This window comes from Chlorella variabilis (genome assembly GCF_000147415.1).
Source record: "Chlorella variabilis unplaced genomic scaffold CHLNCscaffold_13, whole genome shotgun sequence".
NCBI lineage: Eukaryota > Viridiplantae > Chlorophyta > Trebouxiophyceae > Chlorellales > Chlorellaceae > Chlorella > Chlorella variabilis.
The window spans coordinates 1,296,353-1,317,351 of NW_005435075.1; the positions used below are offsets into that span (position 1 = coordinate 1,296,353).

General features: G+C 65.5%; 8 protein-coding genes across 8 annotated transcripts; 4 read left to right on the forward strand and 4 right to left on the reverse strand.

Annotated features, from left to right (window-relative positions):
• Window positions 1-2,079: 2,079 nt before the first annotated feature.
• Window positions 2,080-4,210, reverse strand: CHLNCDRAFT_35982 (hypothetical protein; the record flags this gene model as incomplete). The annotated part of the gene is made up of 7 exons (XM_005846770.1): window positions 4,112-4,210; window positions 3,708-3,955; window positions 3,340-3,598; window positions 2,965-3,194; window positions 2,720-2,824; window positions 2,312-2,608; window positions 2,080-2,199 (listed from the first exon to the last, which is right to left on the reverse strand). The coding sequence occupies exons 1-7, from the start codon at window positions 4,200-4,202 to the stop codon at window positions 2,080-2,082; spliced, it is 1,350 nt and encodes a 449-aa protein (XP_005846832.1). The 5' UTR covers window positions 4,203-4,210.
• A 239-nt stretch (window positions 4,211-4,449) lies between these two features.
• Window positions 4,450-5,477, forward strand: CHLNCDRAFT_135435 (expressed protein; the record flags this gene model as incomplete). The annotated part of the gene is made up of 3 exons (XM_005846632.1): window positions 4,450-4,839; window positions 5,130-5,225; window positions 5,367-5,477. The coding sequence occupies 3 exons, from the start codon at window positions 4,450-4,452 to the stop codon at window positions 5,475-5,477; spliced, it is 597 nt and encodes a 198-aa protein (XP_005846694.1).
• Window positions 5,478-7,623: 2,146 nt separating this feature from the next.
• On the reverse strand, window positions 7,624-10,582 carry CHLNCDRAFT_135437 (hypothetical protein; the record flags this gene model as incomplete). The annotated part of the gene is made up of 10 exons (XM_005846771.1): window positions 7,624-7,761; window positions 7,900-7,967; window positions 8,119-8,281; window positions 8,429-8,662; window positions 8,914-9,036; window positions 9,168-9,303; window positions 9,492-9,673; window positions 9,828-9,934; window positions 10,024-10,203; window positions 10,357-10,582. The coding sequence occupies 10 exons, from the start codon at window positions 10,580-10,582 to the stop codon at window positions 7,624-7,626; spliced, it is 1,557 nt and encodes a 518-aa protein (XP_005846833.1).
• A 312-nt stretch (window positions 10,583-10,894) lies between these two features.
• CHLNCDRAFT_135438 (expressed protein) lies at window positions 10,895-11,677 on the forward strand (the record flags this gene model as incomplete). The annotated part of the gene is made up of 4 exons (XM_005846633.1): window positions 10,895-10,949; window positions 11,046-11,121; window positions 11,202-11,349; window positions 11,534-11,677. The coding sequence occupies 4 exons, from the start codon at window positions 10,895-10,897 to the stop codon at window positions 11,675-11,677; spliced, it is 423 nt and encodes a 140-aa protein (XP_005846695.1).
• A 426-nt stretch (window positions 11,678-12,103) lies between these two features.
• Window positions 12,104-14,447, reverse strand: CHLNCDRAFT_53084 (hypothetical protein; the record flags this gene model as incomplete). The annotated part of the gene is made up of 6 exons (XM_005846772.1): window positions 12,104-12,981; window positions 13,116-13,195; window positions 13,341-13,477; window positions 13,668-13,851; window positions 14,065-14,210; window positions 14,355-14,447. The coding sequence occupies 6 exons, from the start codon at window positions 14,445-14,447 to the stop codon at window positions 12,104-12,106; spliced, it is 1,518 nt and encodes a 505-aa protein (XP_005846834.1).
• Window positions 14,448-14,854: 407 nt separating this feature from the next.
• Window positions 14,855-17,151, forward strand: CHLNCDRAFT_135440 (hypothetical protein; the record flags this gene model as incomplete). Its single annotated transcript, XM_005846634.1, has 7 exons — window positions 14,855-15,025; window positions 15,191-15,478; window positions 15,690-15,772; window positions 15,997-16,141; window positions 16,238-16,444; window positions 16,596-16,781; window positions 16,924-17,151. 7 exons carry the CDS (start codon window positions 14,855-14,857, stop codon window positions 17,149-17,151), a joined length of 1,308 nt encoding a protein of 435 aa, XP_005846696.1.
• Window positions 17,152-18,618: 1,467 nt separating this feature from the next.
• Window positions 18,619-19,549, reverse strand: CHLNCDRAFT_13697 (hypothetical protein; the record flags this gene model as incomplete). The annotated part of the gene is made up of 4 exons (XM_005846773.1): window positions 18,619-18,701; window positions 18,865-19,025; window positions 19,219-19,343; window positions 19,475-19,549. Coding segments are annotated over 4 exons (444 nt in total), but the record flags the coding sequence as incomplete, so codon positions are not given.
• Window positions 19,550-20,038: 489 nt separating this feature from the next.
• On the forward strand, window positions 20,039-20,696 carry CHLNCDRAFT_135442 (hypothetical protein; the record flags this gene model as incomplete). Its single annotated transcript, XM_005846635.1, has 3 exons — window positions 20,039-20,077; window positions 20,307-20,399; window positions 20,604-20,696. The coding sequence occupies 3 exons, from the start codon at window positions 20,039-20,041 to the stop codon at window positions 20,694-20,696; spliced, it is 225 nt and encodes a 74-aa protein (XP_005846697.1).
• Between the last annotated feature and the right edge of the window lie 303 nt (window positions 20,697-20,999).

The following is a 20,999-nucleotide window of genomic DNA, read 5'->3' on the forward strand; positions in this document are numbered from 1 at the left end:
CTCGCCGGCCTGCACGGCCTGCCCCGCCAGCACGGCGGCGGGAGAGCCGCGGCCGGCAGCCAGCGACAGGGGCGTCAGCAGCTCGAAGCTGGTGCGGGTGGCCTCCAGCAGCTGGTCCACAGCCTGCTCACAGGCCTCGGGCGCCGTCGCTGGGTGGTTGGCAGCAATGAAAGCCGCCATCAGGCCCGCCACCGCCTCTGCACAGCACACGTCAAGGAAAGGCGGCGTTTGAATCAGCTCAGACACGGTTTGGGCCTGGCTGTTCCTAAGGCGCAGCCAGCTGGAAAGAGAGGGCAGGAGCAGCTCGCGATAGCAGCGGCAGCCGCCAGCAGGAGCTCCTGGCACGCTCACCCGCCTGCCTCTCAATGGGGGCATCAGAGGGAATGTCGCCACGCTGCACGTTGACCACTCCTGCAGTCCACATGGGCAGAGACGAAACACATTGCGGCCGTCCAGCTTTGGCGGCCAGGCAGGTGCACGCAGCGCACTGCGTGAGCATGGCGACCCATCCAGGGCGCACGCACGGGCTCACCGTTGCTGAACTGAGCGTGGTTGCAGCCTGGGATGATGGCAAATGGCCGCGTCTGTGCAAAGCGCCTGCAGCAGTGTAGCAGGCAAACAGCAGGTCAAGCCAGGCAGCAGGGTGGGTCCACTGAAGGCCACCTACCGATCATGTCAGCTGCACGGCCACAGGGCAGGGCCCACCCACCTGGCGCCAAACTGCGCCGCCAGCGGCGCGGCGGCGGCGGCGGCCCAGGCCGCGCGCGGCATGCGCAGCTGGCCGTCCAGCTGGCCGAAGATGTGCATGAGGGGGCGCGGCGCGTTGGCGACGCCGGCGGCGCTGCACACCGTGCCGTCCAGCGCGGCGGCCAGCATGATGCCGCCAGCGCAGTTCTTCATGGGGGCGGAGCCGTAGCAGCGAGCCGCCGCGCTGTGCATCGACACAAACACGTTCTCCATGCGGCCTGCAGGGAAGGGCGGCGCGCGCCAGGGTGCATGGGCGGCACGTGTCGGGGTGCAGCTGGCTGGCAGGGCGCAAGGCAGGACATGAGGGCTCCCCCGAGGGAGCAGCGGCAGCCTGCCACGGCAGGCAGCATGCCACGGCAGGCAGCTTGCCATGCGCGTGCCCTGCAGCGGGAAGCCGGCGTCGCAGGCCGCCTTCACGGCCTTCTGGAGCTGGGCGTCCGAGTACTCTGCCCACTTGTCCATCGCATCAAATCCGAGGGCCATCAACTCAAGCCAGTTGATGGGCGGCATGGCCACCCAAAGGTCGATGCCCACATCCTGCGCCTGTGACAAGTGGTGGCGCCCGCGGTGGCCGGCGGGTCAAGGAGGGTCTGTTGCGAGGCAATGGCGCCGGCTTGTCGGCCTGCCAGTCCATCCTGGGACTTGGCAGCGTGGAAGCGCTACCTTGAGAGCCTTAAGAAGCTCGGCGTAGTCCTTCGGGAACATCATCGCGCCGGAAAGTAGCACCAGCAGTGCCGCTGGCTTGCCGCCGTTCACCGCTGCCGGCGCTGCACACGGGCAGGCAACAGGATTGCGGTGCGGCATCGGACCCGATCGAAAACCACTTCAATCGATCGCCGCTAGGCCTCTGCAGCCCTGTTCGATAGCGCAGCGCACCTTGCAACAAAACGGGTTCGGTGGGGAGTGGCGGAGGCATGGCACCGCCGGGAAAGCCCACCCCCGGCGGCGGACCCGCTCCTGGGTGCCCTGGCGGGCCTACCGGCATGGAAGGCCGCATGTGGCGATCGCCCGCGAGCCGTGCAGTGGTTCAAGGTTTGTTTCTAGCTACCGCTGAAAGTGAGAGGGTTCTCGGCTTTCGCTCGAAGCGTCTGATACAACGGCAAGAAGAAGAATGACAACTGCAAGCCAAGCCGATCATGCCAATATGAACGGTGTGTCAGCGGCGGGCGCCGGCGCCCTGCTGCACGCCATTTCCTGGCCATCCATGCCTGCCCTGGAGTGCTTGCAGCTGTGACCATCTCGGTGAAGAGGCATTACAACGCATTGCAACAAATTGCAGTGTTTCGAGGACAAGGGGCTGCCTTCCACCCTGGTGCGGGCGGGCGGGGCCCCTCATCGCAGCACGGCCAGTAGCTGCTCTGTCAGCTCGAGCAAGTCTTCATCGCTGCCTGGCGGCCCAATGAGGCCCAGACCCACCGGCAGCCCCTCCACATCCGCAATCGGCACGTTGACCTGCAAAGGGCACGGCAACACGGCGTCATGCGTCGAGCTCCTGCGTCGTGCGTCAAGCTCCTGGCGGCACACCATCATGGACAGCGGAGCTGGCAGGCAGGCTCGACCCCACCTGCGGGAACCCGGACAGGCCAGCAATACAGGTCAAGGATATGAGCGACGTCCTGAAGGCGTCCAGCTGATCCGAGGGCGTGTTGAGCAGCGGCGCAGGCGCAGGCGCGGTGGGCAGCATCAGCACGCCGTCGCCGCCCAGCAGCTCTGCTAGCCGCTGCCGCGCCGCGCCGCGCTGCTGCGCCGCCTCCTCATACTGCTTCCGGCTGACGCCTTCAGCCATTTGGAAGCGCTCTCGGATGCCGGGCCCAAAGTTCGGCCGGTGTTCTGTCACCCACGCGCCGTGCTGCTGCCAAATCTGCAGCGCCAAGCAAGAGCCATGGGTGAAGCGAAGGCGTGGCAGGGCAGGTACTTGCTCACGACAGGGATGCCAGGCAGATGTGCTGCCAGCCAGCGCACCATCACGCACCTCATGCGCCTGGTGCACGCGGAACGCGTTGAACCAGGCCTGGCTCAGCCCGCCCGTGCTGCTGCCTACCTCCACCTCCTGCGGCTTGCTGAGCAGGGCAGCCACCTGCGGTAGTTCAGCGTGCATCAGCCGCAGACATGCAGTGACGGCCTGCTGCTGTACAGCAGCCTGTCTCCCCCAGGGGACCGCCATACACACCCACACCACACCACCCCACACACACCACACCACACAACGCCACACACCTGGTCTATCTTGGGCGACAGCGCGTCATACAGCGCCTTGGTTGTGGCCTCCTCTGCCAGCCCAAAGGCATCGGCTGCCACCAGCAGGCGCCGCAGCTGCGCCGGACGCCGGCTGCCGCCGTCCAGCAGCACGCCGCCCACCGCGCGGAGCACGCCCGCATCCCTCGCAAACCAGCCGCCAGTGTCAAAGCTGGGGGCTAGCGGCACGGCGCCCTGCAGCGATACCCGCCCTGCAAGCGGGGCTGGGGCTCCCCTCACAACCGCTTTGCATAGACGACCAGATGGCAAACAACTGAGCAGTGCTATCCTAGAGCAGCAGCTGCGAAGCCGCAACAGCAGCAGCAGCCCCGGAACAACACCAAACAAAGTGCGCACCATGCGTGGGTCGGATACCCAGGATGCCGCAGTGGCAGGCGGGCACACGCACCGAGCCGCCCGTGTCTCCACCCAGCCCCAGGTCTGCATCCCCTGCCGCCACCGCCGCCGCCGTGCCGGACGAGGAGCCGCCGGGAATGCGCCCCGGTGCTGCCGGATTGGCGGGGGTGCCGTAGTGCGCATTCTCGCCCGCCAGGCTGTACGCCATCTCATCCATGACATTCGTTCCAATTATGGTCGCCCCAGCGTCCAGCAGCGCCTGCATGACACGCCCTAGGGCGCAAACCATTGGCGGGGGCTGGCGGGGAGTGATGCCCCACCACAGGACGCATGCGCGCCGCGGGGGGCCGCCACCCGCGCCCTCCCACCTGGACGGCGGCGGCGTTGCGCTGCGCGGGCGGGTGCGTCTCCAGCCATGCGGGGCTGCCGTTGGAGGTGCGATGCCCTGCCACATCAAAACAGTCCTTCACCACCGCGGTCAGGCCTGTAAGGGGGCCGCTGGGCGCCCCCACCACATGCACCTCCCCGATGTAGCACCCCTGGCTGTGCAGCTCCGCGTGGGTGGCCATGCCTCTGACGCCGCCTCTGCCGCTGGGGTGGCTGCTGCTGCTGCGGACTGCGACAGGCGGCAGGCAGCACGAAGCAGGCGGGTGGCCCAAACGCAGGCGGAAGCAGGCGCCGGCGGCGGCGACGGCGGCGACGGCAGCCCAAGGGTATGATCGGCAGCGTACATCAATGCCAGTTGTGCTCTGTGGGTTCCATGCAAACGCACCCGCTAGGTGCGCCGCGCTCAGGAATGGAAGCGGATGCCGATCGCCCGTCACTGCTTTTGCTCCCCTCACTAGCAGCCTCTGGGAGATCATGATAATTGACATGACATCGAATTCAGGGGAATGAGACAGAGCGGGAACGTTGGATATTTTGGCTTTCTTGAGTGGCCCTCGCCCTCATCTGGGCCGAAACAGAGGGTGTCAGCGCGCCTCCAGTGTTGTGGAGGGCAACACCATGATGCAACAACTTGCCCAGCGCCACAGCTTCGTTGCCACCCCTCTGCCCGTTCGGGCGGCGGCGGTGAGCAGGTGCGCCCCTGCTGCTGTCCCCACAGCACAAATGCAGCATTGCCGCACCGACAGCGCCACCCCAGGCGGGCTGCTGCATTCTCCCACCGCCGCCCCGCCGCCGCCGCCGTCGCCACCGGCGCCTGCCGTCTCACGCTTCCACACCCATGTTCCCGTCTTCAGGCGGGCGGCGGGTGCGCATCGGGTGTCTGCGCTGTTTGGCTTCGGCAAGGGCAGCAGCGAGAAGTCGGAGAAGGAGCTGGAGAAGGAGGAGCAGTTCCGCAAGCAGCAGGAGGTGCTGGCGCGCCGGCGCACCAACTCGTGGCAGGCTGAGGTGGTGGATCGGCGCAAGGAGGTCAGCAAGTACCTGCAGAATCCGGAGTACCGCAAGCAGGTGGACGCGGAGAAGCGGGCACGGTTCAAGGCCAAGAAGGAGCAGGAGGTGGGTCGGTTGGGGTGGGTGGTGGTGGCAAGGGGCGTGATTGGTGGGTTGCCGGCTAAATGCACGGGGTGGCATGTGGGAGTGAAGAGCTGGGGGCTCGGAGGGTGGCAGGAAGGCGCAGCAGATTCTATGGTGCCTGTTGTGTCTGCCAGGCCGCCCGGCAGCTTCGCCGTGCCCAGGACCACCTGCACTGGGCCCCATCCTCGCCCTGCCTCGACGTTGTTGGCCTCGCCTGCCTGTTGGTAGCCCTCACCGTGGTCGCCTCGCCTGTCTGCTCCCATTCTCTGCAGGAGAAGGAGAATCCCATCCCCAAGTTTGGGATCATCGTGCCCCTGGCGCCCTTTGGCATGCCGGATTATGATGAGACCGAGCGGTTTGATCTGCGGGTGGGTCCCAGGCGCCTGCGACTCTCCAGACTGTGGGTGGCCTGGCCTGCCTCCCAACCCGCAACCTGCTGCTCCGCCTGCTGCTGCCCTGCATGCTCGTGCCCATCCCATGTGTACCGCCTGTTGTACCGCCCGCTGCAGCTGCCCTTTGTGGACTTTGGCGACCCGGATCCGGAGCTGGAGAACGACCCTCTGGGCCTCAAGCAGCTGGGCAAGGCCTTTGGCTTCGGCAAGAAGAAGGAGGGAAAGTGAAGTGGCAAGGCCCCCACAGCGGAGGAAGGGGCAGCTTATTGCTGGTGCTGCCGAGCTGAGCTGGATTCGTGTGTGCAGCCGGGGCCCGTGCTCCCCCGCCCGGCTGAACACTGGCAGCAGTTTTACCCAAGCGCTGCTCGTTGTTTTGTGCCTCCTCAGTTTATCGAATGTACTGTACTGCATTTTCATATTTGAAGTTATCTAATCTATCGGCATCTAATGTACTTCGTTGTCCTTCTCCCTCCCTCTCAACACGCCTCACCAGCGCAAGATACAGAAATTACACTAGCGGGCACTTCAGGGCACCTGACACCCTCAAAACACAGCACCAGCCCCCTGACGTTGTTGTCTCAAGTGTAGCAGCGACGCCTGCCCTCCCGGCAGCGCCGGCGCGTGCTCGCTGCCTGGCGCTGCCTCAATTTGATGCTCCTCTGACGACGAGCACCGTAGCTGGGGGCGCTGCGGCAGGTCCAGCACCCCTGTGGGCGTGTCTGAGGCCGGCGCATCCTGCCGCTGCTCCTCCTTGGCCGCCGCCAATGCTGTTCCCGCAACAGGTGGCTCGGCCTGCTGTTGTGGTGCTGCTGCCGCGCCTGCCTGCTGCTCAGCCAGACACCCACTTGTGCGGTAACTATTGGCAATATCTTGGCCGTGCCGTCTCAGCATCTCCTCAGCTGATGCTGCCTGCAAGCAGCAATTACAAGCCAGGCACGGGTGCAGCACAATGAACATCAGGCAGGCAAGCATCTTGCGAGGCAAGAGCAGGATTCACGCCGGCAGTCCAGCCAGCGCATGCAGAGTTTCCTGAGCCTGCCCTCAGTCCCATTCAACACGCATCCCTCATGCAGCTCTCCCACGCTCCCATACCACCACCACGAGCCCTCAAGCTCACCAGCTCTAGCTGCTTGTGGCGGGCCACACACAGGTCGGTTGCCGGCACGCCCCGCATCTCCTCAACCACCCGCGCAGGCAGCTCTATGCCTGCAAGCTCCACAATCCTGATTGAGCGCCGCTCAAGTTCCGCACTCAGCTCCTCCTGCGCTGCTGCACCCTGACGCGGTAGAACCTGGCCCGGGCCGCGCACGAGGCAGCTACCCGCCTGTGTGCGCACTTGCTGCCTGCGCAGCACGCTGCCCGGGCAGCGGCCACCTGCCATTAACGAGATTCGTCCTCCAGGCAAGTGGCACAGAACTGCATGGCAGTAAATTGAATGGCGTGAAGCCGTGGTGAAGCGTGGGGCCGCCGCGCCGCCGCTACTTCTCGGCGGCGACGCATGGTGCCAGCAACGGTTTCACCTCGCCCTCCTCTATGCCGAGCCGCAGATCTTGAATGCGCAGCTGGCGAACGCGCTCTTGGTCCCTCTCCTCGGCAGGCTTGAACCTCTCCTCGTTGAACTCACGCCGCACACGCAAACTCAGCTCCCTGTGCTGCCTGGTGCCTGGTGCCGGGTGGAAGCCAAGCACCCCGCGCAGGGCGAAGCACGCGTCGGCGAGCCAGTCGAGCCAATCCATGCCCCAGCACCCTGAGCACCGAATTTAAGTCTGGAGAGACGTGTCTGCAGTCAGGAGAGGCATGTGGGCAACGGGTGGAAGAGACATGCCCTGAGCTGGCAGGGCGGGACGGAACGCTTCCCCCCCAGCACATGCCAGGTTTGGAAATTGGCTGTGCAGCTGTTCTCTGCCTGCGCTTGATCCAGTTTCCCTAGCAACCATCCTGGAATGTTCAGCAGCATGTGAAAACCACAACCCACAGGGACACCAAGCGCGTCATCAGCTCTCACGCCGCAGGTGCAATCAACACAGCAAGGCGTCTGCCTGCCTCCCCCGTTGCCCCTGCTTGCCCAACGCACTGCTGGTGCACAAGCCGCGGCAGGCAGCAGCCGGCCAATACATCAGCTGTAAACACAGCAGGTCAGGGCATTCAGGGAGGAAAGAATGCAAGCACAGCGTTGGGTTGGTTCTGATAGATGAGGCAGAGCGAGTGCACAAACACGGGTAGGGGCTCAGTTGCATGTTCTACGGTATGGGTTTGTATAGGTACATGGCATCCTAGGGCAATACTGGTGCGACGGCGGAGGTCGTGGCGCAAACAAAAGGCCTGGATTGGTTGGATTTGCAGTGCAAAAGTGCGGCCCAAACAGCAACGGCGGTCAGAACAGGTATGCCATCAGCCCGCTGCCGCTGGCATTGTGGCCTTTGTCAGAAAAGAACAGCACCGCAGCCACGCCGGCCACAGCTTGCAGCACGCCCAGTACGATGAGCGCCCACGCATTCCACTGCCAGTAGCCCTGCAGCAGCAGCATGCATGGTGGTTGAGGCACGTTGGGGTGAGGCAACAGCGTGTCATGGCAGCGGCACACCAGGTCGAGGCGGCACGGACCTGCAGAGACAAGCCCTGCAACACAACTTGCCTGCGAGGCCATCACCACAGGGTCCCTCCCCTTGAGCGCCTTCAAGGCCACCAGGGCCGGGAAGATGAACGCAATCAGCGCTCCTGCGTCCAGGCACATAAGAACCGGGGCGGCCAGGCGCCGGAGAACAAGGAGGGACAAGGAGGCTCCTTGCCAGGCTCACACAGGTGACGCGAGCAGCAGCAGCACGGGCCAGCGTGGCCCATTCCCTCCACCACCACCGACTCCACCCACCCGCGGTGGCGCCCACAAACTGGATAGGCACCCAGATGCTGCCGCTGTGCATGGCTATGAGGTAGAAGAGGGCCAGGGAGAGGTAGGTAACCAGGTAGTTGGGAGCGCCCTGCAGCTCCCGCCCCGCCAGCAGCCGCGACAGGCTCTCCCGGTACGGAGCCATCTGCGGCACAGAGCGGCGGGGGTGGCGGAGGAGGGAGGGTGGCTGGATGCAGAGGCACAGCCCGCAGCGGGACACAGCATTCCGCAAGCGCAGGTGTGCAGGTCTCTGTCCCTGGGCCTGTCAACCATGAGTCAAGTGCGTGTGTACCAGGCCGGCGCAGCGCTTGCTTGCCTGGGAGGGGGCGATGGTGATGACGGACAGCAGGAAGCCGAGGCGCACGAGGATGTAGAAGGCGCGGCCGCAGGCGGCGCCCACCAGCGGCTCCAGGTTCTTGGCGTTGAACAGGGTGAGCACGTCGGCGGGGATGGAGGGCCCAAAGGCAACCTGGGAACCAACGGCGACTGACAAAAAGAAGAGGGTGCAGATGGTGATGGCGGCAGCCTGCGTGCCGGAGAGGGTGGCGGCGGACAGCGCGTGATTAATCACTTGGGCAGGCGGAAGGCGGCAGTGCACTGGGAGATGAGTGGTGGATGGGCGCAAGGCTGTGTTTCCCAAGGACGCGTCACAGGCGCAGATCCCACTCGGGCTTCTCGTGCCTAAGGCTGGGCACAAGAAAGTACACTTGGAGGCCGCGACATGCAGCCATGGCGCATCACATGCAGCTGGCTGCCCTCCCAGGTGGCCACTCTCACCGACATCACAGTCACGCGGCGCTCGGTGAAGGGCTTGAGATCCCTCATGATGTGGTGGATGGTCATCTGGCAGGTGTAGGCTGTGCCCAGCACCGGCAGCACAGCCACGATCTGGGTCACCTCCTGCACAGGCGGGGCAGGTGAAAGGCAACCTCAGAAGCGCAAAGGAAGAGCATACCCCATGCGCCAGTTGCTGGCCCGCGTTTTTTGTTGCAGGCCCGCTGCGGAGCAGGCACGCGCAGCCACGCGCACACCTGCAGCATACCGCCGCTGAAGGCATCGGGATCGGGCAGCCAGAAGACTGTGAACGCCTTGCCCTGCACCGCCGCTGCCCCCACCAGCGCCGCCGTCACCACAACCCACGTCCCCACCGCCACCATGCCGATCCAGCTGCAGCAGGTGGCAGGGATGGAGATACGGCGGTCGAATCTCTGAGCAGCACCACGGAGGGGCTCGGCAGAAGGAGGTGGAGGTTGCAGGCAGCCCGGAGCATCCAACTGGCCAACACTTACTTTCCCACTCAACACATGCCTCTGCATTGTGTGTCGCGAGGGTCCCCTACCCAGCCAGCCGCCCACCTGGTGATGACTGTGGAGGAGAGGCGCTTGGGCGTGACGAGCGGCGCGATGCACAGCGCTGCCACCGTGCCCGCCGCCAGCTGGCGGTTGCCGCACCAGCCGCTGCCGTCGGCGCCCAGCAGGTCGCACACCAGGCCCGGGGAGCCGGGGTGCCCCGCCAGCACGTCTGCTGAGATGATGATCTGCGAGCAAAAGAGGGCGTGGTCGAGAACGTAGCTGTCCATCCTGACCCTCTCCTGACATGTGAAGAGGGGGGCTGGCAGGCTGGTAGTGAACACGGGCGGCACAAGGAGGGACAGGATGGGCGGTCGGTGCCTGCCACGCTGCCTCGCTCACATAAATGATCATGAGGCCGGCGCAGCGGCAGACCAGGGAGAGCAGCAGGAGCAGCGAGCCGGGCTTGCCGCACAGCACGCGCACAACCTCTGGGTAGCTCATGTGGCCTGCACCAGAGCAGGCAGGCGGAGCAGGCCGAGGACCGGTGGGAGGCGTGGAGACCAGGGCTGGCGACGCGGCTTCATTTTTCTCCCACCTGTCACCACGGTGCCCAGCGCCAGGGACTGGTTTGTGAAGTGTGTCATGTAGGCCACAAGCAGCAGAAAGGCGCCCGCGGTCAGCAGGCCCAGCATCTCAAAGGCGTGCGGCAGCGCCGCCATGCCCGCCCCCATGATCGTCTTCGCCAGGATGATCACGCTGACGAGGATGCTGCTGCCTGCGGCGTGGGCGACGCAGCGTTGCAGGCACTGCGGGTGGGCCAGGCAGGTGCGGGCGGGAGCGCGCCAGGCCCCAAAGGGGCAGCCACGGCAGCGTTCCGGCCCAGCACCCAGCTGCATACCATCCTCATGAACTCGCTGCCTCAACCCACCGGGTGTGGTGGAAGGCGAGTCCTCCAGCGAGATGACGGGCAGGGTGCCAGGGCCATCCTCGCGCGGCGGCAGCCCTAGCCGCGAGAGGCGTGACGGCGGCTTGCTAGTCGGAGTGTTGCCCTCGACCAGCAGCGGCTGCGTGGGGTCATACTCCTCGCTGCCCGCCAAGGACGCATCGGAGAGTGTCCTAAAGCTGTCTATGAGCCGATGTGAGCGGACCTCCATGTTGACAGCCCTCACTGCTGGCTCCCCTGCTGCCCTACCTGCACCAACACACTGGAGCTGAGCCGCTGCTGCGTTGCCAGAAGTTAGGCGGGCCCAAGGCCAAACTGGCGCCATGAGCTGGCAGCAGGCGCAGCAGCAGCCAGAATGCACATGAAACCTCACCCATTCTGGCCTCCGCAATCGTCACAAACTCCCAGATAGTTGTTGCGGTCATAAAATCGAGCCATGGCCATGCGTGCGGCAATCCTACACACCCCCAAGCTTGCAGCGCCCGTTTCCCGGCCTCGGCGGCTGTCCATTCGTGCCTCCACCATGTGGTACCTCTCCCCGGGCAAGTTGCGGTCGGAACTGGCGTGCCGGGGGCTGGGTTGGGGATTTGCAGACGGGCAACGCCGGCGGCGGTGCTGTGTCAGCATCGCGACAAGGCGCCGACTCCTCGAGGCCTCGGCTGCCTTTTCTGCAGATCCTAAATGGTGCAAGCAGAATGAGAAGCTTTGCAAGCTGCTGGGCCAAGTGGAGCTCACGGGCCCCATCGGCAGGTGCGGCAGCCGCCAGCCCTGGCATCCCTGGACCTGCAGTTTGCCCCACCACTCATGCGAGCTCGCCCTGTCCCACGCAGCAAGCGCATGTGCTCCATCGCCTCCCACGACTACAAGTCCGAGGAGGCGCAGGACCTGTGCATCGTTGAGCACGGCGGCATCCACCTGGTGTTTGACGCAGAGGGCTCCAGCAACCCGCTGGACTCCCCCTCCCTCCTCTACGTCACGGTGCGATGGGGCGTGCGGCGCAGCTGACCCAGCTGCTGACCAGGCTGCTGAACTAGCGACCAGCAGCAGCCGATTGGGCATGTTCCCCGCTTGATGCGCTGCTTGGAGCCCCGCTCGGCAGGCCCTGGGAACCTGTGCCAGTTTGCCGATCGGGTGTATGCTCCCTGCTCGCCGCCCCAAACAGGACCTGGACTCCGAGTGCGACGTGATGGTCAACGGCAAGAAGCTGGACAAGGGCGAGCGCACGCCCGTCAAGCCCGGCTCTGTCATCGCCATGGGCGAGGAGGCACAGTACCAGGTGCAGCGCAACGTGTTTGCCCACGCCTGATGAGGTGGAGGCGCATCCTATCGCCTGTCAGTCTCCAGGTCAGACCCGCCAGGAGAGTCATGTCAGCACACGCTGCCGAGTCGATCCCGAGATTGATCTGTGCTTTATCGATCCATCATCCAATCAGCCTGCTGCGGCGTGAATCAGAGCCGCAGCTCATCTTTCATTTTTTGCAGTTTTGCTTTCATCACAGAGGAGTGCAGGCAAAGAGATAAGTGTTCAACACCAGCATTGTGAGTAAGAGTTGTAAATCGAGTGTGATCACAGGCAAAACGGGCCAACGCAACAGAGGTCTCTAGGTGGTGGGTGGGTGTCAAGTTGGAAGTTTGTCACTGGTTCAGTGTTCTGCCTACAAAGTTTCTGGTGGGGTCATTCCGGAATGGGTTGCCGTCTTGCTAGCTGCTTCCTAGATGCTGCTGTTCCGCCTCAGGCCGCCATGCGGTCGGTCTGGAGGCCACGGTTTGCTGCCACATGCCGGGTTGGGCGCAGCTTCGCCACACCCTCTGCCATGCCGCTCTTGATCACGCGAGCGGCACGCTGCAGCAGGCCAGCGCTTCCGGCGGCCAGCGGCGCCGCCTCCACATCCAAGCTGCCCTTGCTGGCAGCCGTTGCCACTGCCAGTTTGCGGCTGGCGGCACCACCACGTTCTGCCTTTTGGGGCGAGCGTGCGGTGGGGCTGGCGCCCTTGGTTGGCGATGCCCGCTTCTGCACCCCGCCCTTCTGTGGGCTGCTCAGCTTGGCTGCCGCTGCGGCTGCCGGGCGGGGGGCGCTGGCAGCACGAGCTGTCGCCTTGCTGGGTGACCCGCCAGCCTGGGGTGCTGCCTGCTGCGTGCCAGGCCGCTGCTCCTCGGCCGCCGCAGCCTGCGCCACCTGCTGCGGGGTCGCCACCTTGGCAGCCTCCCAGGCCGCCGCATTGCGCTTGTCGGCACGCCGCTCCCGAGCGCTGGGCCGCCGCTGCTCCTCCGCCTCCTCCTGGGCCGCCTGCTGCTGCTCCTCAGCGGCCGCCTGCTTGGCAGAGGGCTTGAGCTGCCGCCGGCCCCGCCCGTTTGTGGACAGCTGCGGGGATGTAGCAGCCGCCGCCCGCGCCGCCTCTGCCGCCTCCAGCATGCTCTGGACTGACTCGCCTTCCAGCTCGGCAACTGCCGCCACCGCGCCCGTGGACGCCGCCGCACCAGCATGCTCGCCGGCCTGCGCCGGCGTCTGTACGCTGTGCGCAGCTGCCTGCTCCGCCGCCAGCGGCACCGGCAGGGCCAGCGGCAGGGTGGCCTTGTTGAACACATACGCGGTGAAGCTCCTGCCGCTGCCTGCATAGAACGTTGGACCCAGCAGTGGGCAGGCAGGCACGCCAAGGTGGCTGCCTCCCATCCTTCCTTCTCAAACACACTGATTGGCTGCTTCTGTGTGGTGCCAGGGCAGGCAGCCCACCGCAGCCTCTCACCCGACATGCTGACTGAGAAGGAGCCCTCCAGCACCAGCTCCCCAAACCCAAGGTCCTCCATGTATTCCAGCGGGCACGTCCTGCGGGGACAGGCAAGGGGCGGGCGGGCAGGCACGTGAGCGGGGAGGGTGGCTGGCCAGCGAGCGCTGCCATGCGTGCAGCAGCCAGGCAAGGACGCCCAGCAAGGCCCAGCTCCAGCCGTCCGCTCTAGAGCAGCGTGCCCACCTGATGGCGCGCTGCACGACCGCCACCGACCGCAGCGTGCGCGAGGCGGCAAAGAGGCGGCCAAAGGCGGCCTTGCCCTCCACAGGCACGCCCTCCCAAAAGGAGTAGGCGTGGGTGCAGGGGTCCAGGCTGGCCACCTGCAGCAGCACACGCGGGCAGGCAGGTGGGCAAGGCGCGACAGGAAAAGAAGCAGCGGCAGATGGAGAAGGGAAGTGCAAGCCAGCAGGCGGCAGCTGCCATGCCGGGCCAACGACAGGTTGCCTGCGCTGTTTTTGCAACAGCTGCAAACCACAGCCGCAGGCCCTGGCCCATGCAGCTGCCAAGCACCTTCTCAATGGGGCTGCACTCAATCTGCGGCAGCACCAGGGCGTCTGCCCCCGCCACGCCCCTCCGCTGCAGCTCCAGCGTCGCCTGCCGCAGGAAGGCGACAGCCTTGTCACACTTGATGCGGTCTATCTCGATGCCGCGCGCCCCTGCAATGCCCGGCTCCAGCAGCGCATGCATCAGTGGCCTGCGCGGGCAGCAGCGGGTGGAAGAGGGGTGTGGGGGGCACATGGAGAGGGCAGGAGCTGAGCCGCGGTGAGTGCATCAGAGGAGGTATCATCTGCTGTGCCACATGCAGCCATGAGGCGCTACCTGCAGCAGCCCCCAACCCCACCATGCACCCACACAAGCCGTGGTTCAAGCGCCACTGGCACACAATAGCATCACTGAGGGCCCGCACCTGCCCAGGCCAGCGCCAATGTCCACCAGCACACTTCGCGAGTCGAGGCAGCACCTGCTGCGCAGGCACTCCAGCACCTTGTCCATGCCGCTCTTCTTGATGCTGCCGTACAGGCCCTCCACGCCCTCGCCGCCGCCCAGCTTGTTCTGCGCAGGAGGTTGGGGCGGGCAAGGATGGGGACAAGAGAGGCGGCGAGCTGGCCCACGGCGACAGGGCAGTTGCACAAACTTCATGCAGCACAGCTTTGATTTGTGACGTGTCCCTCGATAGTCCCACGGCGCCCGTCGTACCTCGATGCTCTGCATCACAGAGTAGAGGGCCTTGAGGCGAGCGTCTGCCGGCGGCGCCGCCACTGCCGCTCCGCCGCCCGCTGGTGCCGTCATGGGCGTGGTGCACTCCAAAACCACTGGCCACAAGCGCGGGATGCTGCAGGCCGGTGTTGGGCGCCTGGCTTCGCTTTTGGCGGCAATGCCAGTGGGCGGCCAACGGCTAAGCAAGCCGCAGGGCACTGCCGACGCCCCAAAACAATCCCTAAAAACTGGCAGCTGGACTGGAATGCAGGGCGGCGCGGGAAGATGGCTGGACAGCGCGCTGGCACTTTGAAAGTGGTCGCATCGCACGGGAAGAAACCAAGAACACTTGCGAGCGCGCTCGAGCGATCACAGTCAACCCCGGCGCCTCTCGGCACACGCCAGCTTTAAGAGGAGGCAGGGTGCGCCGGGTTGTTCACGGCAGCAGGGTCATGCAGACCTATGCCCTCTGCCCCTCGGCAGCACAGCCAGGCGTCGCCATGCGGCTGTGCGAGGTCCACTGTCGATCCACAGCCGTGCCTAGGTCCCGCGTAGTGCTGGCCGCCCGGCAGGGCGATCGGCCTGGCCGCGGCGGCGGCGGCGGCGGCGACGCGCCTCCACCGCGCTACTTCACTCCCCCCGAGCGCCTGCTCAGCACGGGGCCGGCACAGGTGGGAGGTGCTGCAGGAGCAGCGCCTTGCTGACCCTTGCTGCAGCAAGGCTCGTCCCTGCTGCGTTTCCGCACACTTGGCGCGGTGCAGCCTGACGCTCAAGTAGGCTGCCAGCCTGCCTGCCGGCCCCCTCAACCCAAGCTGCCGCTCCCCGTGCGAGCGCAGGAGCCGCGGCGCGACACCGTGTACACCCTGCGCGTGTCCACCGCCTTGTCGCGTGGCGCCTCCCTGACCGACCCTGCCGCCGGCGTGCTGGTGTGCCTGGTGGCGGGCGACGGGTCGGCGCTGCTGCGCCGCGTGCCGCGCATCAACGACCCCGAGCTGACGGAGCAGGAGGTGCGCGACATCTGCTCCTCCATCGACGACCGAGAGGCAGGCGCCAACTGCGCCGTGGCGCTGCACGCCGCCGCCAGCCAGCGGCAGAGCGGTGTGGGGCCGCGCCTGCGCTTCCAGGTGCGCGCGCCAGGCAGGCTGCCGGGCAGCGGGCGAGGGGCACCCCAGAGCACCCCGGGCTGAAGCAGGGCACACAGGAAGCCTGCAGCCGCATTATTTGCCTCGGTCGAGCACCTTGTGCATGGGCGCCTTTGCGTCGCACGCTCACATGCCTCCCCTACCCAAGCTGCTGCTGCTGTTGCTGCTCCTGCCTGGCCTGCGCGTGGTGCAGGAGGGGGCGGTGGACGAGGTGTCCTTCAGTGCGCCCGAGCTGGGCCCGCTGGCGGCGCTGATTGTGGGGCCCGAGCAGGGCAGGTGGCTGTGTGAGGAGGTGGACGTGTCCTCCAGCCGCACAGGCCACACCGACAGGCACGCGCCCGCCCCCGCCAGCCCCGCACCCGCCTGCTGCTGGTGCTCGGCCGGCTGTGTGGCTGGCTGGACGTGCCTGTTCCACCTGCTGTGCTTGGCCCCGCCGCTGCTGGTGTGAGTGCCGCCTGCCCTGTGACTCGGAGCGGTTCCCTGCTTTCGCGTTGTTGCAGGTTTGTGTGCCGGGAGTCGCTGGGCGAGGGCGGGCAGGCGGCCGCCTACCTGCTGCCGGTGCCGGCTGACGCTGTGGTGTATGGCAGCGGCGATGCGGCTGTGGCCATCACAAAGGCAAGCATGCCCCTGGCATCGCCGCCGGATGTGGGTGGTGCTTGTCTGTCATGCGGCCTCGTCTGTCGCAGCCACCTCCGTACCCCTTGCCTCCTCATCCACCTGCCCACGCTCACCTGGCTGCAGGAGCAGGCGGCGCATCTGTACAGCCTCAACATGCAGCAGTACAGCGAGCTGAAGGGCCAGCTGCTGGCGGCCACCGCGGTGCTGGTGGCGCTGGGCTCGGCGCTGGCATACGCTGCAGGCGGGCGCGACCTGGCGCTGCCCTTTGCGCTGGGCGGGGCCAGCGGCATGCTGTACCAATACATGCTGCAGGCAAGTGCGGGAGCAGTGGTTACCTGGCGGGGAAGAGGCGCAGGCCTGCCTTTGTGCGGGTCAACCAGCTCTGCTGCTCAACGGCGCCGGGTGTTCGGGGCTCAGCAGCCACCAAGAAAACTATGATGGCTGGTGGCTGAGCCGCCGCCCCTGCTCCCTTCCCATGCAGGCCGCCACTGACAGCGTGGGCCAGGGCAGCAGCCCGTACGCCCAGGATCAGGCGGAGTGGCCCGGCGCGGGCCTGTCGCTGCAAGGCATGCTGGCCAACCCGGCCGTCCGCCTGGCGATTGCAGCCGGCTTCCTCACAGGCATGTTTGGCGCGCTCCACTTTGGCACGGGCAGCGGCACTGCACAGGTGGGCCTGTGTGTCATGTGACTGCGATTGGATGGCCTGAGAGGGCTGCCTGGGTGGGCGGATGCAGAGCGCAGAGCTGCTGTTGAGCGAGCTCGCACCCTGCTGAAGAGCCCTGGGCGACTGCCTTCGCCCTGCCATGCAGGGTTCCGCTGCTTCTGCCGCCAACATGTTCCGGGTGCAGCAGATTGTGGCATCCCTGGTGGGCTTCCTGTGCTACAAGGCGGCGGTGGTGGGTGTGGCAATCATCCCGCCCCCGCTGGATGAAGAGCTGCAGGGCATTCTGCAGGCAGACGCCGGCAGCAGCAGCGGCGACGGCGGCCGCCGCAGCAGCAGCAGCAGTACCGGCGGCAGCAGCCCGCGCGGCTACTGAGTGGCGCCCCGGCATCAGCGCCTGGTGCTGCCTCGCCCCGCACGGCCTCTGTATTCGATACTACTCGTGTGTTGTACTCAGCTTGGCTTTCTCTTGCCTGCCCCATGTCCCTTCAGTATCCAGCACCCGCTGATGTCATTTTGATCCGACCTTTGTTTGTTTTGCCACTGCCCTTTCTGCCTTCCCACCAGTTGCTGTTGCCGCCGCATGGTGTGTGGTTGCTCTGGCCACATGCTCTGGCGCATTCGCATGTATCCCACAATTTGCTTTCTGCTCGCGAAAGTGGTGACAACAGAGCTGCTCATGGGGCACATGCCAACAGAAAAGACAAAGGCTTTGAGCACAACAGGATCAACAGCCTTTTAGCCTGTGGCAGGGATATGCGGCCAGCAGAGTACCAGCGAACTTAAGGATGCGGCCCAGAAAGCCTCCGGCAAAGGAGAAAGGGGGAGGGTGCGGCAACGAGAGAGATGCACGCACCTGCAGCTGGGGCAACTGCCACAAAAACAAAAAACAATGCCGTCATGGCTCAAGCAAGTTTCGCACCTTTGGCTGCGACGCACAGGGCCACGTAGCTGCTTGGAGAGCTTGTCAGTGAGTGGGGGGTGGCGGCACCGGCGGCGGCGCCAGTTGCTGTTGCTGTTGCTGCCCGATGCCCTGTCTGCGTTAAGGGAGGCAGCGCAGTGTTCCAGCGCATTATTGAACACCCTGCAGTCCAGCCGGAGTGCTGGAAGCTCGGGTTTACCTTCACTGCGAGCCAAGCCGACAGCAAAAACGCAACAGCCACCACGGGCGTCGCTTGCGCACGATTTATTTTCATCAAGGAGTAGCTTTACCGATAGAAATGCTGCAAGGGACGGTTGGGAGGATGGATGCAAGGCGGCACCCGCCACAGCGCGGGAAGCGCACGCGCCGTCCCGACGCGTTTCCGCTTTCTTAGCCATTGGTTTAAACTTTACAGTGGCATCTATCATAAATTAACAGAGGCTATGATGTCCATTGATGATAATGATGTCAGGACACGGCAGCCATGCCTTCCTCCTACTCTGCTTGCTGCGGCTGCTGCTCCAGCAGCGACTGCTGCACCGCCACCGCCTCCAGAGCCAGCGCCTGCGCCTCGTGCTCCTCCACCTCTCCGGTCGCCATGAGCCGCTCATACTCGGCCTGCACCGCCAGCTCCACAGCCAGCTTGGCGGCGTGCACTGCCAGCTTGGCAGCCTGGTCGGGGCCAGCTGCGGCGCCTGGAGCAGCGCCCGGGTGTGGGCCGGCGGCCTGCTGCTGCTCATGCTGAGCCTCCTGCATCATGCCTCCCGCGATGGCTGCATCAATCTCCACTTCGGCCGCCCGCATGATGGGGCCCTCAGCAGCTGGCTGGCGGCTGGCAGCATCCGAGGAGGCTGAGCCGGACGGAGGGGCTGCCGCCGCTGCCAGCTCAGCTGCATGGGGCCTGAAGGCCTGCTGCTGCATGCCCCTGAGCTGCTGCTCCAGGTTGGCCAGCATTGGCTTGATCATTTGGCCAAACGGAGTGGACAGCACCTCGGCAGGCAGCCCTGCGGCAAGCGAAGCAGCAGCACATGGTAGGAGCATCGATGCCACACCCTGCCCGGAGCAGCAGCACGCAGGAGCCAGAGCGACCAGCGCTCTTCAACCTTCGTCCCGCCACCCCACCCACACGCCCACGCCCACCACCACCACCACACCACCGGCGCCCACCCGTGATGTGCTCCGGGATGCCGCGCCCGCAGAGCAGCTGCGCCAGCTCGTGGCTGAAGTTGTTGCAGTTGTTGTGGAACAGGGAGTATGCCTCCGGGGTGAAGCGCTCGCTCAGCTCCGCCAGCAGCTCGGCGCGCAGCTCCTCGGTGATCTCGGTGCGCCTGCAGGCAGGCCAGCACAGCAGAACAGAGGGCCATGTGGTGAGCGTCAAACAAGAGGAGCGGGCTGGCAGCTGCGGACTGCTGCGCTCAAGCTTCATGACGGAACAGGGGCTGCTGCAAAAAGACGAAGTGGTGCTTGTCCCGAGGGCGGAGTGCACGACTGCAGCAGGGCGAGTGGGGCCCCTCGGCTCACCCCAGGTCCAGCACTTCCATGGGCTGGCCGAACGGGGTGGAGCCGGCGCGTGCCACGTTGATGCCGCCGCCAAAATAGTGCTCCATGCCTCCCACCACGATGGAGGTGTGGTAGATGGCCTCGATCTGCCACACAAGGAGGGCGCGAGCGGCAGGGGGTCGGCACCGGGCTGGCGGATGCACCGCAATTGCTGGCCGCGCTGATGCAGCAGCAGGCCCCGCCACCATGCACGACGCCTCTCCCGCCCCACACCCACCTGGCGGCCCAGCAGCATCTGGCTCAAGGACCGGGCCATCCCTCCGCTTAAATCATAGATGTACAGCTGGACGAGATCCCCCATCTGGCCAGCCATAGCTGCCAGTTCTAGAAGGTAGCTTGACCGCCGCGCTAGCGCCGCTGGAGAGCTCGTTGAGCAGGACCTGCCGCTCTGACTTGCGGCGCTGGTCTCACCGAGTGGAGTGCACGAGTGCAGTGGGAAGAGAGGCGTGATCAAGCGGTCTTGGGGCAAGAAGCGGGGCCTGGAACGTGGCTGCTGTTGCAGCGCTTGAGGGTTTAAGTCTTGCTGCAGATGAAGCAGAGGAGGGCGGCAGCTTCAAGCAGGCCTGGATGGATGGTCACGCAGGGATCACCTGAGCCTTCTGCCCTGCTAGCGCCACCCATGTGGCGGCGGGGGCCTTCCTCCGAATTTGCGCGCGCATGGCGGCACCAGCATGCAACTCTATTTGCTCGAAATTCTGTATCAGCAGATTGAGACTTGCAGCGCCCCAGCAGAGCAGAAAGTGAAGTGATCCCCGAGCTCCGACACGTCCCGACAGCGGTCATGGCAACAGAGCAGATCCGGGTGGCGGTGGAGACGAAGGTGAGGTCGCCGTGATCGATGTTCAGCCTGGTTGCCAGCAGCCAGCAGACCAACTCTAGTACAGGTGCACACCGCGCGTCGTTCGCCTCCGTCAGCAGCTCCGCAGACCGAGGTGCAGACGCCATGCATCGCGGCAGGAAGACGGGATGGGGTGGGCAGCGGAGGGAGCGGGAGCGGGTGGCAGCGGCGTGGGCTCACGCCGCCGGTGCCCTCTCCGCCTCTTGCGCAGGACCGCGTCGCTCAGCACAGCCACGACCATGACCCCTTTGCCCACCACGTCCTAGACGCCCCTGTAACAGAGGCGGTGGCCGAGCTGACGGATGTGGCGCCGGAGTTTGATGCTGGCATGCTGCCCAACCGAGACCACCTGGAGGCTGCCCTGGATGCTAAGGCGAGCTGCCCCTTCCTGCTGCTGCCTTTGTTCTTACTTCACTGCAGTCTACAAGCCGCACCAACAGCATGGCATTCACTCAGCTGGTGAGGTGCATGATGCCGAGGCTCTACCACCCGTCCCCTCCGTCTGCAGGACCGGCTGGCGGCCCATGGCGTCAGGATGCCCGAGGATGAGGCGGTGTGGCGGGAGGAGCTGGAGGAGGCGGTGCAGGGCCTGCAGGCGTGAGCCGCGGGCTGCCTGGCTGATGGCATCCCCCATAGGCAGCCGAAACCAGGCACACCCCCGACTGCAGAGCCCCCGTTTTGAGTACGCTGCACTAGGACTCGTTTCCAGCGCCCCCGCTGCTTTTCGTGAGCCACCCCACTTTGCTCCACTTAAGAACAGGAATGCCCTGGCACTGAAGCCCGCACCCCTCACCCATGCTTGTGAATCTGTTAAATGGCTGGGGAGGGAAGCCCATGCAGTTTGTGTTTGGAATTTGTATGTGGATGAATAGAGACGAGAGTAAGCAAAAATGTTTGAAGGGTC